This window comes from Barbus barbus (assembly GCF_936440315.1).
Source record: "Barbus barbus genome assembly, chromosome: 2".
Lineage (NCBI taxonomy): Eukaryota > Metazoa > Chordata > Actinopteri > Cypriniformes > Cyprinidae > Barbus > Barbus barbus.
Window position 1 is genome coordinate 18,241,055 of NC_136730.1, and position 14,886 is coordinate 18,255,940.

Consider the following 14,886-nt stretch of genomic DNA (forward strand, 5'->3'; position numbering starts at 1 on the left):
CCTTCCCGAGTTTTCTTATTTGGTTATTTTCCTGTTCTTGTTAAGTTAATTTGATTACTTCTCACCTGTTTCTGTTCTCCCTAATTGCTTCCCATGTGTTTATAAGTCCTGAGTTCTCCCTGAGTCTTTGTCCGTTCACTCTTCATTTTACATTGTATATTCTGTTTTCTTTTTAAAAAAAATGTATTTATTTAGTTTGACAGGGACATTGTACATTAATAAAAACATTCCTGTAAATGTACCAGAATTAGCCAAAGGCTATTTTTCATCCGTAGTCCCTGGACAAGATGTTACAAGTCACCCTAAGGAAAATGTGATTAAAAATACATAATAGAAAATTTAGTAAATACACAATACAATAAAAATCTGTTTAAACAATTTAGGATAAATTAAAAACAATGCAACAAAATACAAACAATAACAGGATGGCTAGCAGATATAAGATTCTAGTGTTGACAAATCTGAGTACTGATTAACCAATTCTTCAATTGAACCCTAAATAAAGCATATGTGTCTAGATCTCTTATAGTTGTTGCAATAGTATTCCATTCTGAGTTGGTTTATTAAAACAAAGAACATTTACTCACCTGCTGTCTCCTGCATCATTCCCGCAACACACAACCGTAACAAGTATAGGGATCAATTCTCATTATTAACTAGTTGCTAATTAGCATGCCTATTATTAACATATTAGCTGTTTATTAGTGCTTATAAAGCACATATTCTGCATGGCCATATTCTACATTCCTAATCCTAACTAATACCTAAACTTAACAACTACCTTATTAGCTTTTAATAAGCAGCAAATTAGGAGTTTGAGGCAAAAGTCACAGTTAATGGTTTGTTAATAGCGAGAATTGGAATTGGAGATTTCATGTATAAAATGAGCTCATTTCAAATTTGATGCCTGCTACAGGTCTCAAAATAGTAGGGACGGGGGTATGTTTACCATGGTGTAGCATCTCCTCTTCTTTTCAAAACAGTTTGAAGACGTTAGGGCATCGAGGTTATGAGTTTCTGGAGTTTTGGTTTTGGAATTTGGTCCCGTTCTTGCCTGATATAGGTTTCCAGCCGCTGAAGAGTTTGTGGTCGTCTTTGACATATTTTTCATTTAATAATGCGGTAAATGTTCTCTATAGGTGAGAGATCTGGACTGCAGGCAGGCCAATTCAGCACCCGCACTTTTCTTCTGTGAAGCCATGCTGTTGTAATATCTGCGGTGTGTGGTTTTGTATTGTCCTCCTGAAAAATGGAAATAGACATTGTCTGGAGGGGAGCATATTTTGCTCTAAAACCTTTATATACATTTCAGCATTCATAGTGCCTTCCAAAACATGCAAGCTGCCCATACCGTATGCACTTATGCACCCCCATACCATCAGAGATGCTGGCTTTTGAACTGAACGCTGATGACACGCTGGACGCTGAACGTTGGAAGGTCCCCCTTCTCTTTAGCCCGGAGGACACGGTATCTGTGATTTCCAACAAGAATGTCACATTTGGACTCATCTGACCACAGAACACTTTTCCACTTTGAAAAAGTAAATTTTAAATGAGCCTTGGTCCACAGGACACGACGGTGCTTCTGGACCAAGTCAAGTCAAGTCACCTTTATTTATATAGCGCTTTTAACAATGTAAATTGTGTCAAAGCAACTGCACAATATCCAAAAAAAAAAGGAAATAGTGTCAATAGTGTAAAATGAAAAAAAAAAAAAAATTGCAATCAGGTCGACGATATCGCTGGAAATGAATTGTCCCCAACTAAGCAAGCCAGAGGCAACAGCGGCAAGGAACCAAAACTCCATCAGAGACAGAATGGAGAAAAAAACCTTGGGAGAAACCAGGCTCAGTCGGGGGCCAGTTCTCCTCTGGCCAAACGAACCAGCAGTTCAATATCAACTGCAGCAAAGTCAGATTGTAAGGTCTTAACTGGTTCCAGTGGTCATTTGGTAAGACCAAGACCACGGGCATCCAACAAAGGTCTTCAGCCTTGTCCCTTACGCACAGAGATTTTTCCTGTTTCTCTGAATCTTTTGATGATGTTATGCACTGTAGATGATGAGATTTGCAAAGCCTTTGCAATTTGACGTTGAGGAACATTGTTTTTAAAGTATTCCACAATCTTTTTACGCACTCTTTCACAGATTGGAGAGCCTCTGCCCGTCTTCTAATTCTGAGAGACTCTGTCTCTCTAAGACATCCCTTTTATAGCTAATCATATTACAGACCTGATGTCAGTTAACTTAAGTAGTTGCTAGATGTTCTCCCAGCTGAATCTTTTCAAAATTTCTTGCTTTCTCAGCCCTTTGTTGCCCCCATTTCGACTATATGCAGTGGTTTTGGCTATATTACTGTTTTGCATCTGAGTAATAAACTATGTGCATATTAACAGACAAATTATGTTCATATTTAAAAGTCCAAACAGTCAGTAAGCGATAAGTGCTTGTAAACGCTGTTTTGTAAATGATTTATTGATGAGTCTGCTGCTTTAAGGCAAACTGAAAGCGTTCCTTCTCTGCCGCTCGCTGTTCAGAACAGACGCCGAGAAAGGCAACACTGCGCCGGGAGAGTCAGACCTCGCGCTCGCGGGGCAGTGCTGGAGACATCTTCCAACTGAATGATAGCTAAGGTTTAAAAAATAAATAAAAATCGCTAGGTTTGTTAGTATGTACCCGTTATGGGAAAAAAGCTGCCAAAAGGGTCTGAAAGTTACAAAATATTTTTCTAAAGTCGCGCTCGTGTGTGTGCGGGAGCTGATGGCAGCGGGCAGTGGATATTGTTGCGGCCCACCCAGGTAAAGTCTATGTGTGGGAAACACTGACCGTATCCAGACACAATATTTTAAACTAACCATTCGGAGACGTCCTGCTGTAGCCGCTGAGTTGCAATTTCTTCATCCTGTGCTTCTCCATCCAGATCAGATTCTGGGTCAAACTGAAAAGCTTGAACGACTGCGTGTCTACGAGCCATTGCGATACATCCACTGTCAACATTAGCGCATGGTACCGTGGCCGCAAGCTGGTTAAGGCCACACACCCACCCTCCACCTTGCCCCGCCTCTCTCCTCATCATTAGCATTTAAAGCTACAGACACAGAAATGGCACGTCCTAAGGAAAGCTGATTGTGGGACTGACTCATAGTGGCTGAAATTCTGCACCAAGGCTGAATTTCTGGAACGAGACTTCAGATACAGTACTAGGGACCACTTAGGCCTATATAAAAGCATCCAAAAAACTGCATGTCATGGGACCTTTAAGCCATGTATGCTAGCTTTGTTCTACAATAAATAAACAATCAAAAATAATAATAATTTGAAATGAGCTCATTTAGTGGATAAAAGTGTAAAATTTCTCAGTTTAAACATTTGTTATGTTCTCTATGTTCTATTGTGAATAAAATATTGGCTCATGTGATTTGAAAGTAATTTAGTTTTCATTTTATTCAAATTTTAAAAAACATGTCCCAACATTTCCAGAATTGGGGTTGTACTATGGAATTCAATGGGGACCATCAACTGTTTGACTACCAGCATTCTTCAAAATATCTTCTTATTATGTTCAACATAAGAAACTCATAGAGGTTTGGAATGACATGAGGGTGAGTAAATTATGACAAAATGTTCATTTTTGGTGAACTTTTCCTTTAATTATTGGCCATAGTTGGCACTCCATTGGGGCAGGAGGTAATGGATGAGTTGTCAGTCCTTTATTAGATGTTTTATGCCTTTCTGCACTCAGCAATGGGAATCCACACAGGCCATGTGAGAAACTGCTATCCTAACTTAAATATGCTGTGCACGATGTGTCTCAATCAGTTTCAGACTGCCTGGCTCCACTCATGCTTGATATACTTCAATTTAGCTTTTTCAGGACAGAAGCAGTTCCAGAGTAGAGCGTCTGAATATAAGAAATGGAAACATGCTGTAGAGCCGTAAAATTTGAATGCATCAGGAATATGCAACTTTTGGCTAAGTAAGATTGTTTATTCTTGACAGCAGCATCTGTGAAGTTTATAATTACTGCTGTCTGGTCTTGTGGATACTTTGATGGTATCAGATGATTAGAATATTCATGTCCCATGGTACAAAAAAATACCATTGTTTTGCCATGCACATGTCCAAAACATAGTACCATAGTATTAGTTTTTCTTTAATGTGGTGAGGAATCAAAAATTTAACAGAAAGATAGAGATACATTTTAAATGCTTTGAAATGAGGTATTGTAACCCTTATCCTTGCAAAGCAAAAGTTTTTTATCATTAGTTTACATTGTTCCCTCTTGTATTGAATGTTATTTTAAGAAAAGACAGTTGTTGTAACTGCAGTGATGCTTCATTGCAGTCCTCCTGGTCAACAGCTGGCAGTTAATTTTACATGAGCTGCTCCACAGTGGCAACTCCATAAGCAGTTCCACATTTAGAAACACATGCCTGTGGCAAGGACAAGCACACATACCTACAGACACGCATGCACACAATTTGTCAGCTAGGTGCACATAGACAGATGGTGGGTATGAAAGATTGGGAATGTGCCTCAGGATGGCAGGATCACTCACTTGTATCTGTGTAATACAGAGGTGCTGTAAATAGTTCACTAGAGGCCTCTTTGTCGTTCACTCTCACACAGCTACATACTGTACACCTGTCTGCACAGTGTCTCTCTCAGACTTTAAAAGGAAAATTGTCAGAGTATGTGCCAATTGGACAGTAGATTTCTGTGGAGTGGACTTTACAAGGTATTAGGCGATCTTAAAGGGGACCTATTATGGCTCTTTTTACAAGCTAAGTCTCAGGTTCCCCAAAATTTGTGAAGTTTCAGCTACTTCACAGATGATTTATTATATCATTTATTCTATCATGCCTATTTTGAGTGGAAGCAGAAACACCCTGTTTCAACAAATGAGCTGCTGTTCCCCTGCCCCCTTTTCCAGAATAGGGCTGTGTCTTTACTGCTTTTACCTCAGATCTCTGCCAAAAAAGTGTTTGGTTTTGATTATTATGTCAATCACACTGAAATCATGTGATATCAGAAAGCCATATCAGTTCAAACTTCTGATACACATCCGAAGCACGCGCACAGAAAGCGGCTGTCACACGGCATGTGAGTACTAAATTAAGTTCTCTTTCATGTCTTATTGCACTTAAACTATCAAATACACACAAGTTTGTTACACTTACAAGTTACAAAAACACGTCTATGAAGGTAAACAGCATGTTTATATAAATCTGTGTATTAAGTGACAGCGGCGTAATATATAGTATCTATACTGCTGTCTACGCTGTCTGTTTATCAAAACAATGAAATAAAAGCAGAAAATCACTCACTGTTCATATAAAACAGTGCCACCTTTAAAAGCCATTCAAAATGAAACCATGGCAACACACTCTTTCCTTATCCTCTCCATCCCTGCTATTATTATGGGGTGCTATCCCTGCTATAATCCTCCCTCCTTTCTCTCTTTCTCCTCCATCCTTTCCGTATCTCACTCACACACAACTCTGACATTCATGCACCCACACATCTGCTCTTCCACTCTGCAGATGATAATGTGTCTGTCCACAGCTGAGTGAGCAGTATGTCAGCACAGAGCCTGAGGACACTGTTTTTCTCACCGCACTTCTAAAGCAGTGATTTCCAGCCAGGTGTACGTACACCCAGAGGGGAGGAGACGGTTCACTCATATAAAATTGAATGTGAGAAATTGTGATGCTCAATATGGTAGCTTTAGGTTCCACCTACAGTTAAAAGAGCATATTGTTTTTTTTTCTGTTTGTTTACTCTTGAATGTGAAACCATTAAACGGATAGTTCACCCAAAAATGAAAATTTCCTGAAAAAGTACTTACCCTCAGGCTGCCCAAAATGAATTTGTCTTTTTCATCAGAATGGATTTGCAGAAATGTAGCATTACTTCACTTTGTCACTAAATGATCCTCTGCAGTGAATGGGTGCCATCAGAATGAGAGTCCAAACAGCTGATAAAGCATCACATAATTTTAACTTTTGAGTTCATCCCCCGTTTTCCTCTCACATCAAAATCTACAGACATATTTGTTTTGGACTGTTTTGGTTTTTGCTTGTCAACGGTGCTCAACCTGTGCATATTTTTCTCCTGATTCAGATGAGACATCTTTTTAACTGGAGGAAGTAATATTATGTATAGAGGACTCATATTTTAGCTGGACGCAAAGGTTTAAAATTAAAAGTGTTGCTATGGATGTGTTTATAACAAACAGCTTTTCACTTCACAAGACATTAGTTGATGGATTGGAGTCGTATGGATTGTTGTGATGATATTATCAGCTGTTTGGACTCTCATTCTGACGGCACCCATTCACTGCAGAGGATCCATTAGTGGGCAAGTGATGCAATGCTAAATTTCTCCAAATCTGTTCTCATTCAACTCATTCAACTACATTTGGGTGTCCTGAGGGTAGTAAATTTTCAGCAAATTTTCAGTTTTGGGATGAACTATTCCTTTAAGTGGACCAGCCTAAAATAAACAGTGTTACTGTTGTTGTTTGCATGATTTGAGCCAAAGAAACACAATGATACCACTGATTTCCAAAATATGCTGCTGAATCAAGGTCATAGCATGCAGGATATGCAAACACTGAACACAATGCAGTTCTTGAAAGCCCACTGTGTTTTGCCAATGTGGAAGTTTGAGTTCACTCGTGTGATATTTCATGTTTGTTTGTATGAGTTAAAAGGAACAGTACCTAAGCCAACAAAATTACATTTTGCATGCTGGCCAAGAAAGCAAGATGTAGCCATTTCTTTTGTTTTAAGCAAGAAACATAGGAAAAAGCTTAATGTTTTATTGAAGTGTATCCCTGTATCCTCCAGATTGATGCAGTATTTATGCAACATTCATCGCCCACACGTTCACTGTCTCATTTCCCCTTGACTTTCAAGCTCGTTCTCTCTCGTGCTGTTGATTTATCTCTTCTTTTCCCTCTCTCCTCTGCCAGTGGAGGATGAGGCATGTTGGCAGCAGAAATGACAGTAAAGGAGTAGTTGTACTCATGATGCTCAGCCAGAAAGAGATGAGAGCAGTTCAAAGGATTATGTCCCAGTCAGGTGGAAGAAGATAGAGAGAGAGACAGGGAAAGCTGAATGGGATCATAATGCTCACACACTATCAGACTCAGAATAAGTGGGCTCAGCCTCTTATGAGTGTCTATAGATAGAGGTATTTTTCCTCTTTCTAACTTTATCACTTCTTTATCTCTGTTTATATTGTATGTTCATACTGTTTATGCAATTTCTTTAATAAATATTAGATAAACCTAAATAGAATATTTAAAAACTAATGAAAATCATAGAAGCATATAACACTAAAATTAAAATGATAAAAATAGATCAAGGTAATTCAAAATATTTATAAATACTATACTATAAATAGTATATAAATTATGCCATTTAATTCCAGTCTATGAAAATGTCATTTTACTGCCAAATTAAATAATATTATTTAAAACAATCATATTCTTTATATATTTTTGTTATTGCATTGTTAATATCTTGCCATTATCATGATGTGTTGTTGTTGAGGAAATCAGAATACCCTTTTATTGCTAACATTTTCCTGTATGATTTTGTTGACGAGATTAACAATGTTGCACAGTAGAAAACACTGTATGGTATTCAGCCAGTCCACTATGACAGCTGTTGTTCTCCCTGCAGTCATAATATGGCAGGTTGATAAACTGAGGTGTTAGGCTGCATTTGTTGTGAGATTCTGACAATGAATCTAGTGTCAGTGATGAATCACACAGCTATAACAATATGACATTTATTGAAAGTAATGACTGCTTATGTCGAAAAAGGACTAAGATATCTTATTGGATACAAATAGACATTTTTCTTATCCTGTTGAGAAATGTCAATGCATAAAATAAGTTATTTTCTTTTTATGGCTTTCAATGTACAGTAATAGTTATTAAACCCATATGTGCATGTCCTATGATTTGCTATCCGTTTGTATGTGTGTGCAGGGGGAGATGTTGCTGCATTCTGGGTTTGTTTGTGTTTGTGTACAAAGAACACACATGCCAAACATGGCATGCAGACTTTGTGTTTGGTTGTTTATATGTTTTTGCCTGTTTTTAATGTTTTTTTTTTTTTATACCTTCATGCCTTTTTGCTGCTCCCGTGTGTGACGACCCCTGTACTGTCCTGAACGTCTTCCAGAGGGTACAGAAGGCAGCCAAAATCAAGAAAAAGGCGGTGTGTAAAAAAAAAAAGAGAGATAGAAGAACATGCCTTTTTTTTTAACCATCTACTCCATGTCTGTGTTCATCATCTGTGTAACTTTCATAAGTTTTGGATCATACCTTGTGAAGTGAAGCTTTAGATCCGGCTGTCTGGGATCTGTGAGGGCCTCTTAAATTCAAACTAACTATTGGCAAACCAGCCACTTCTGGGCTGCAACTGAGTCACATAAACCTTTGAAGATATGGAGTCAAAATTTCAAAGCTGTTTTGCACAGACTGCACTTTTAACCCTGTATAAAACGTAGCTATAGTCATCCGTGTGTACTACCAGTTCTTATTGCAGCAACCCAAAACAAAAGCATGAATCTGACCAGACTTGTACTGACAGGTAAATGATTGGCACTCTGAGACAGCCTGACAGCTGGTTAAGTGTTGCCATTTGGTCATTTTACTTACCTGTCTGTCTTTGCATCACCCTGCGCTCCACCTCACTGCACCGAATGGGTCTCACTCTTTTTTCTCTTTCACTCGTTCTCTAGTGTCAATCATCTCATTACTTCAAACCTCTGTATGGCTTCTACTTATCACAGGGGGTTGTATACCCAGTGATTATTTGTCTCTTGGACTGATTACCTCACTGTGTTTCTCAGTTAAAGGCTTTCAAGTTTTTTGAAAAATGTTTTGAACCGTTTTGATTGTGCGACGCACTTAGTCACCATTGCCCGGCAGTAATCAATTATTAATTGGACAGGCTATCGATAACCAATGTAATTTCACATTTCCAATCCATATGTTCTGTGCACCTGAGCATACCATATTGTTTCCCATTTGGGCTATTAATGATGCAATTTACAGAGGTTAAGCATAGCCCTCCCATGTGGACAAGCTTCTGCTAGTGCATGATTTATGAATAAGCATTTAAAATGCATTCATTAGGGGTTTGAGAGGTTGTGCTTTTTCTTCAGGTCTTCTCGTGAGCCATTGCGAGTTATGGCATTGTGACCTCTTGGAGGTCAGGGGTAGTTTTTCATATTTTTGTTCTTGTTTTTTTCTTTTTTGTCAGCAGAGTCCAGAGGGAGATGTTCAGACTTTGACGGAGGTGGATCTTTTCATCTCAACTCAAAGGATCAAAGTGCTCAATGCAGACACCCAGGTGAGTTCATGTGGCTGCTTAGTGATACAGGTTTCAAAATAAAATCTGAAAAGATCAACCCATAAAAAAAATAAAAGAAAAATAGGAAAAGAAAAAAGTAAGAGTAAATTGAAGCACGTTGGTGTACGCCATTAACTGTATGTGTGTGTGTGTGTATATATATATATATATATATATGTGTGTGTGTGTGTATATATATGTTGTTATTGAGGCAGAATGGCCAAAATGTGAATTCTCTTAGAGAATTAGACATAGAGTATACAATATAAATTATAAATCATGTTTGGAGAATAGGAGATAACTCATATTTGGATTGGTGAAATATTTATGCACAGAGAAAGCTCAGATATTATATATTACATAACCTTTTGTTACATAACCGACATAAAACATGTAATGTGTGTGTGTAGAGAGAAGAGATGCGCATATGATCAGGCTTGTAGACAGTTGCTAGTGATGGAGCTTAATGATGGTTATAGGCTTTTTGCTTAATCTCCAGCTGCCCATTTTACACATGCTGTACAGTCAACAGCTCCTCCTTTTCCACACTAGTGTTACTGTAAGCGTAAGGTAGGAAGAGCTACATGCTGTTTTAATGGTACATTTAGTACGTTGGTACTGAGTAACATCGCAGTGTGTGTGTTTCTGCGATAATGTGTATGAGTTCTGAGTGAACAGCAGTGAGTGGGCAGCCTGGCACGGACATTTCGTTATGTGCTGCAATGCAGTGTCAGTCCTCACCCTGCCTGTCACATCTCACTGTGAGTCTGTATTGGCTGTTACAGATTTATTACAGTGCCTTCAAGGTTGTATTGATATTCTTCAGACATTCAAAGTACCCTGTAAGACTGAAACTTCTAGATTTAATTCAGCCCAATCTGTTTAGCACGCAGAATCCATTCAAACTTTCCTTATTAAAATGTAGTATTAAACTTTCATAATAACTTACAATGATAGAATATTCAGCATTCAAAATATAACACACAGTGATGGCATCATTGTAAGATTTGCATATGAATTGCAATAGTTTTTATTGCATATTAAATTATGATTAATCTTTTCTTTCTTGCTTCTGTTTAACCATATCACCTTTACATTGATTACTAGGCGGGTAATGGATTACTTGGCTGCATGTAAATATAGCTAATGACTATGTGTGGATTCTGGTGCACTGCCAACTGAAAACAAAACGGATTCTTTGTGTTATGACAATGACAAAGCATCTCAGATGCAGCATTTCAGTAACACAAAGTAAAAGCCTAAAACATAACCTTACCTTAAACACTGTTCTTTTCACTGGTATTTTCATAATGTATCCTGGATGTTATTATTGTATAGCAGAGGAAGCTTTTTCAGCACTGCGTATCTTGAAGTTATATATAAAGTATTAAGTTGAAAGAAAGGGTTATTTATAAATTATCCTGAAACTGATAGATTGAGCTTCACGGGGTCTTTGAAGTAAACATAATATATTGTCACATATTATGCTCCTATAATTTAAAGAAGAGCTGCAGCTAAATGAAAAATGAAAATGAAAATCCCACACATGACCTTTGTGTGCATTGAATCGAAATGCTGCATGAATTTCCTGTGCTCTGGATCATTAATTCTTTCATTAATGAAAGATGATTTATTACCCTTTTTTGTATATATATATGAAATAGAGTGCATGCCGTACATGCTGTTTCTTGTGCTGCTCATTCAGACTCGTGGAATATCGAATGTAGTACAATCAGAACAGCATCTAAGTTATTTTAGTGAGTGCAATCTCAAGGTCATCTTCCCTTTACTAAGCAAGGATGGCTTTAATTTTACCGTTTAAAGATCTGGGTTAACCCAAGGCTGTAAGCTTGTAGCTTGAAGCAGATCTTCCTGAAGGAGATTCACGAGTAGGAGCGTTCCAGAAACCCACTGTGTATTCTTAACCCCAGGTTGCGTCTGGAGGCTGTCCCTAAGAAAATATAATGTAAGCCCATTTGGATAAGAAAGTCTGTGAAATGATAACTAAAGCTGCTCGATGGGATTAAAACACAGCCTTAACTCTAGTCTGGTGTAATGTGTTGAGATGTGTTGCCACAGAAGGCTAAGAAGTAATTGGGGTTACTCTCTTGGTTGTTTTATAGGAGAATATGATGGATAACGCGTTGCGTACCATCTCATACATTGCTGACATCGGTAACATTGTGGTTCTGATGGCAAGACGCCGCATGCCACGCACCGCCTCACAGGACTGCATCGAGACGACCCCTGGAGCCCCCGAGGCCAAGAAACAGTACAAAATGATATGCCACGTATTTGAGTCCGAGGACGTAAGTGTGAATCAGTTTGTTTCCTTTTTATAATCTATACGCATACCAGACAAAAATAAATTGTGCCCACTGAATAAGTGCACAAATATGACTTTCTTTTATAGAATAAATTTAAAGGGGTGGTTGACTGTTTTTTTTCTAGGCTTGATTGTGTTTATGGGGTGCAGTCTAATGTTAATGCTTCATTAAAAAAAAAAACAACATTTTTCACATAACTTACCTTTATTCAATACTGCTCTGTCCCTTCTCATCTGAACGCTCCGATAAGTTCCTGTTTTTATGAAGCCCCTCCCTCAGAAATACGCAATGGGCTCAGATTGGTTAGCTGACTCAGTGTGTTGTGATTGGCTAAACACCAGTATACGCGTCTAAACATCACACCCTCACCTCAGCGGCATAGGCTCCAGTTGTATTATAAACTATGACATCGTCAATATTGCTTATCAATTTGAGCCTGATTGAGATGCAGAAAATATTAGTGAAGAAGATCGCGTGGAACCTGTGCAAGCACGGCTCTTAATGGTATGTTTTTGTTTGTTGTTATCTCATACATTTAGATACACTGTTATTTGTAAATGCTACTGCTTCAGTTAGCTTTTCATATACGGTTTTATCTTGATTAAAGCTTTAATACAGCATGGCAACCGCATGCGCAAGGAACAGGATTAAGAACCGCAGCTTTAGAACATTGATTTTGAAACTTGTGAATCTATTGCTCAAACAGCAACATTACACACTAACTAATGATAAAAAGGTGAAATCGCAATCAACCACCCCTGTAAACATTTCAAATTTATTTATTCATTTATTTATTTTCCATAGGTAAGTTGGAACAGATGGTTAAAGAAAAACTGAGTACATGTGATCAGCATACATGGGAACTCTTTGAATAGCTTACAGAGGTAGTTCACCCAAAAATTCTGTCATTAATTACTCATTTTGTTCCAAACCCATAAGACCTTCATTCATCTTTGAGAACACTAATTAACATTTTGGTGAAATCCGAGAGGTTTCTGACCCTCCATAGACAGCAAGGGTCCTACCACTTTCAAGGCCCGGAAACTAGTTGGGACATGTTTCAAATAGTCCATGTAACACAATTTTGTTTTCTTTGTGTACAAAAAATTAAGGTTGAACCACTGATTTCTTATGGACTGTTTTAACTATGTCCTTACTACGTTTCTGGGCCTTGAATGTTTCAGTTGCATTGCCGTCTATGCAGGGTCAGAAAGCTCTTGGATTTCATCAAAAATATCTTAATTTGTGTTCCGAAGATGAATGAAGATCTTACGGAACAACATGAGGGTGAATAATTAATGACAGAATTTTCATTCTTGGGTGAACTATCCCTTTAAGTGTTATTCTTATATGTAAAACTGTTCAAATATTTGATTTGAATATATATTGTATATATATTTAAAAAGTTTGCTTTCAGTAATTCTTCAAAAATATTTTTTAAGGTTGTTTCTTATGCTCACCAAAGCTGCATTTATTCTATCAAAATACAGTAAAAAAAAAAAACTACTTTTGTGAAATATTATGACAATTTATAATAACTGTTTTGTAATTTAATTATGTAATTAATAATTATGTTTTTTTTTTCCTGTGATGGTAACAGCCATTACTCTAGTCTCAGTATCACATGATCCTTCAGAAATCATTCTAATATGCCGATTTGTATTATGTAATATGCATTTATTTGAAATAGAAATAATTTGTACCATTACAAATGTCTCTACTGTTTTGATTAATTTGCCGCATTCTTGCTGGATTCAAGTATTAATTTCTTTAAAAATTACTGACCTTAAACTTTTGAACAGTAGTGTATTTATAGAATGCGAACCATTATTCTTTCAGCTGAAGCTCAGATTCAGATTCACCTGAGGTTCATAGAATGAGTAACCCTAAGCAAAAGTAACCCTGGCTGCAGCTTTACATAATCCTGTTCTAATGGACCTACTTTTCTCTCCTCTGCATTGCAGTTGTTCCTCACTCATGCTGTCTAATTACACTCTTTGATGTTTCAGCCAGTGAGTGTGTGCGTGTCTGTGTGTGCGCCCACAAATGAGTCATTTATAGAGCCTTGCACGTCTTTATTTTTCATATCACATCTCAGTTATCTACTTAGCAGTGTCACACAATTTATCGTGTCATATAAGCTGTTATCATCCTAAATATTGATAACTTTGCTTTGTTTCTTCTTTGGGGCCCATATAAAATTATCCGGCAGTCTGATCACTGCTGGTGTGTTTTTTCTTTGTGACTGATTTAGATGCTCAACTCCTTTAATATTCCTGAAGCAGCCATGTTTCCTGTGAAAATCAAAGCCAGCACACATGTTGGGATGTTAGATTATTAATGATATGACCCCTACCTGCACACGTCGCCTGAGGGGTACTTTTAAATCAGAAAACAGCCAACAATCATTAGAGAAGGGAGTGAACCTCTTTTCCACTGCACCTCTTTAGCATTCTAGTGCCGACAGTCTGATATAATAGCCTTAATCCAGCAACTTTTCTACTTCCATGGAAGATTATTCACTAAGATTTGAATAAGGTTGCAGTGCTTGAAATAGGCCAGTGTATTCACATTTCACAGTGAGCACTACGGTAGCACCAGCATCACATTGTCTTCAAAGACGACAGCTGGCGGTTATGGAAACGGTTCCAAAACGTAAATCTGTTTTAGAGTGAGAAATCAATGGACAATAATACATTATGAGTGAGCAGCTTAAAAAAATATCAAATCAATGAAGTGAAAAAGTGACACAGTGTTCATCTGCTGCATTGATTTGCGGTATATAAATGTTTTTCAGGTATTGCCAAAAGCACAGAAGCTTTTATGCAGAACAACTAATGTGCTTCTAGGCCAGAGGAGAGCTGGCCCTCTGACTGAGCCTGGTTTCTCCCTAGGTTTTTTTCACCTGTTGGAGTTTTAGTTCCTTGCCATTGTAGCCTTGCTCAGTTGGGGCTTAAACTATTATTGGTTTGACTGCACTGACATTATTGGTTGAGAACAAAACTTGGACTAAATTGAGCTGGATATTAACACTATTGTCTTCTTTAGAGCTGCTTTACAGCGGAATTGAATTGGTTTCATAATTGATTAACTTTGCAACATCAAAACTGTTACTGAACTGACTTGAGCTGAATAATGACATTCTTATCGTCTTTAAAGCTGCTTAATAGTTGTAATGAGTTTGTTT

The 14,886-nt window shown here is 37.7% G+C and overlaps 1 protein-coding gene across 1 annotated transcript in view; it reads left to right on the top strand.

Annotated features, from left to right (window-relative positions):
- LOC306882265 (amyloid-beta A4 precursor protein-binding family A member 2-like) overlaps positions 1-14,886 on the top strand; it is a 73,145-nt gene that overhangs the window by 52,459 nt on the left and 5,800 nt on the right. Inside the window, exons 7-9 of the mRNA XM_079436780.1 lie at positions 8,197-8,232; positions 9,283-9,372; positions 11,496-11,681. Coding sequence (XP_079292906.1) covers positions 8,197-8,232; positions 9,283-9,372; positions 11,496-11,681 — 312 coding nt within the window. The remainder of the gene's footprint in view (positions 1-8,196; positions 8,233-9,282; positions 9,373-11,495; positions 11,682-14,886) is intronic.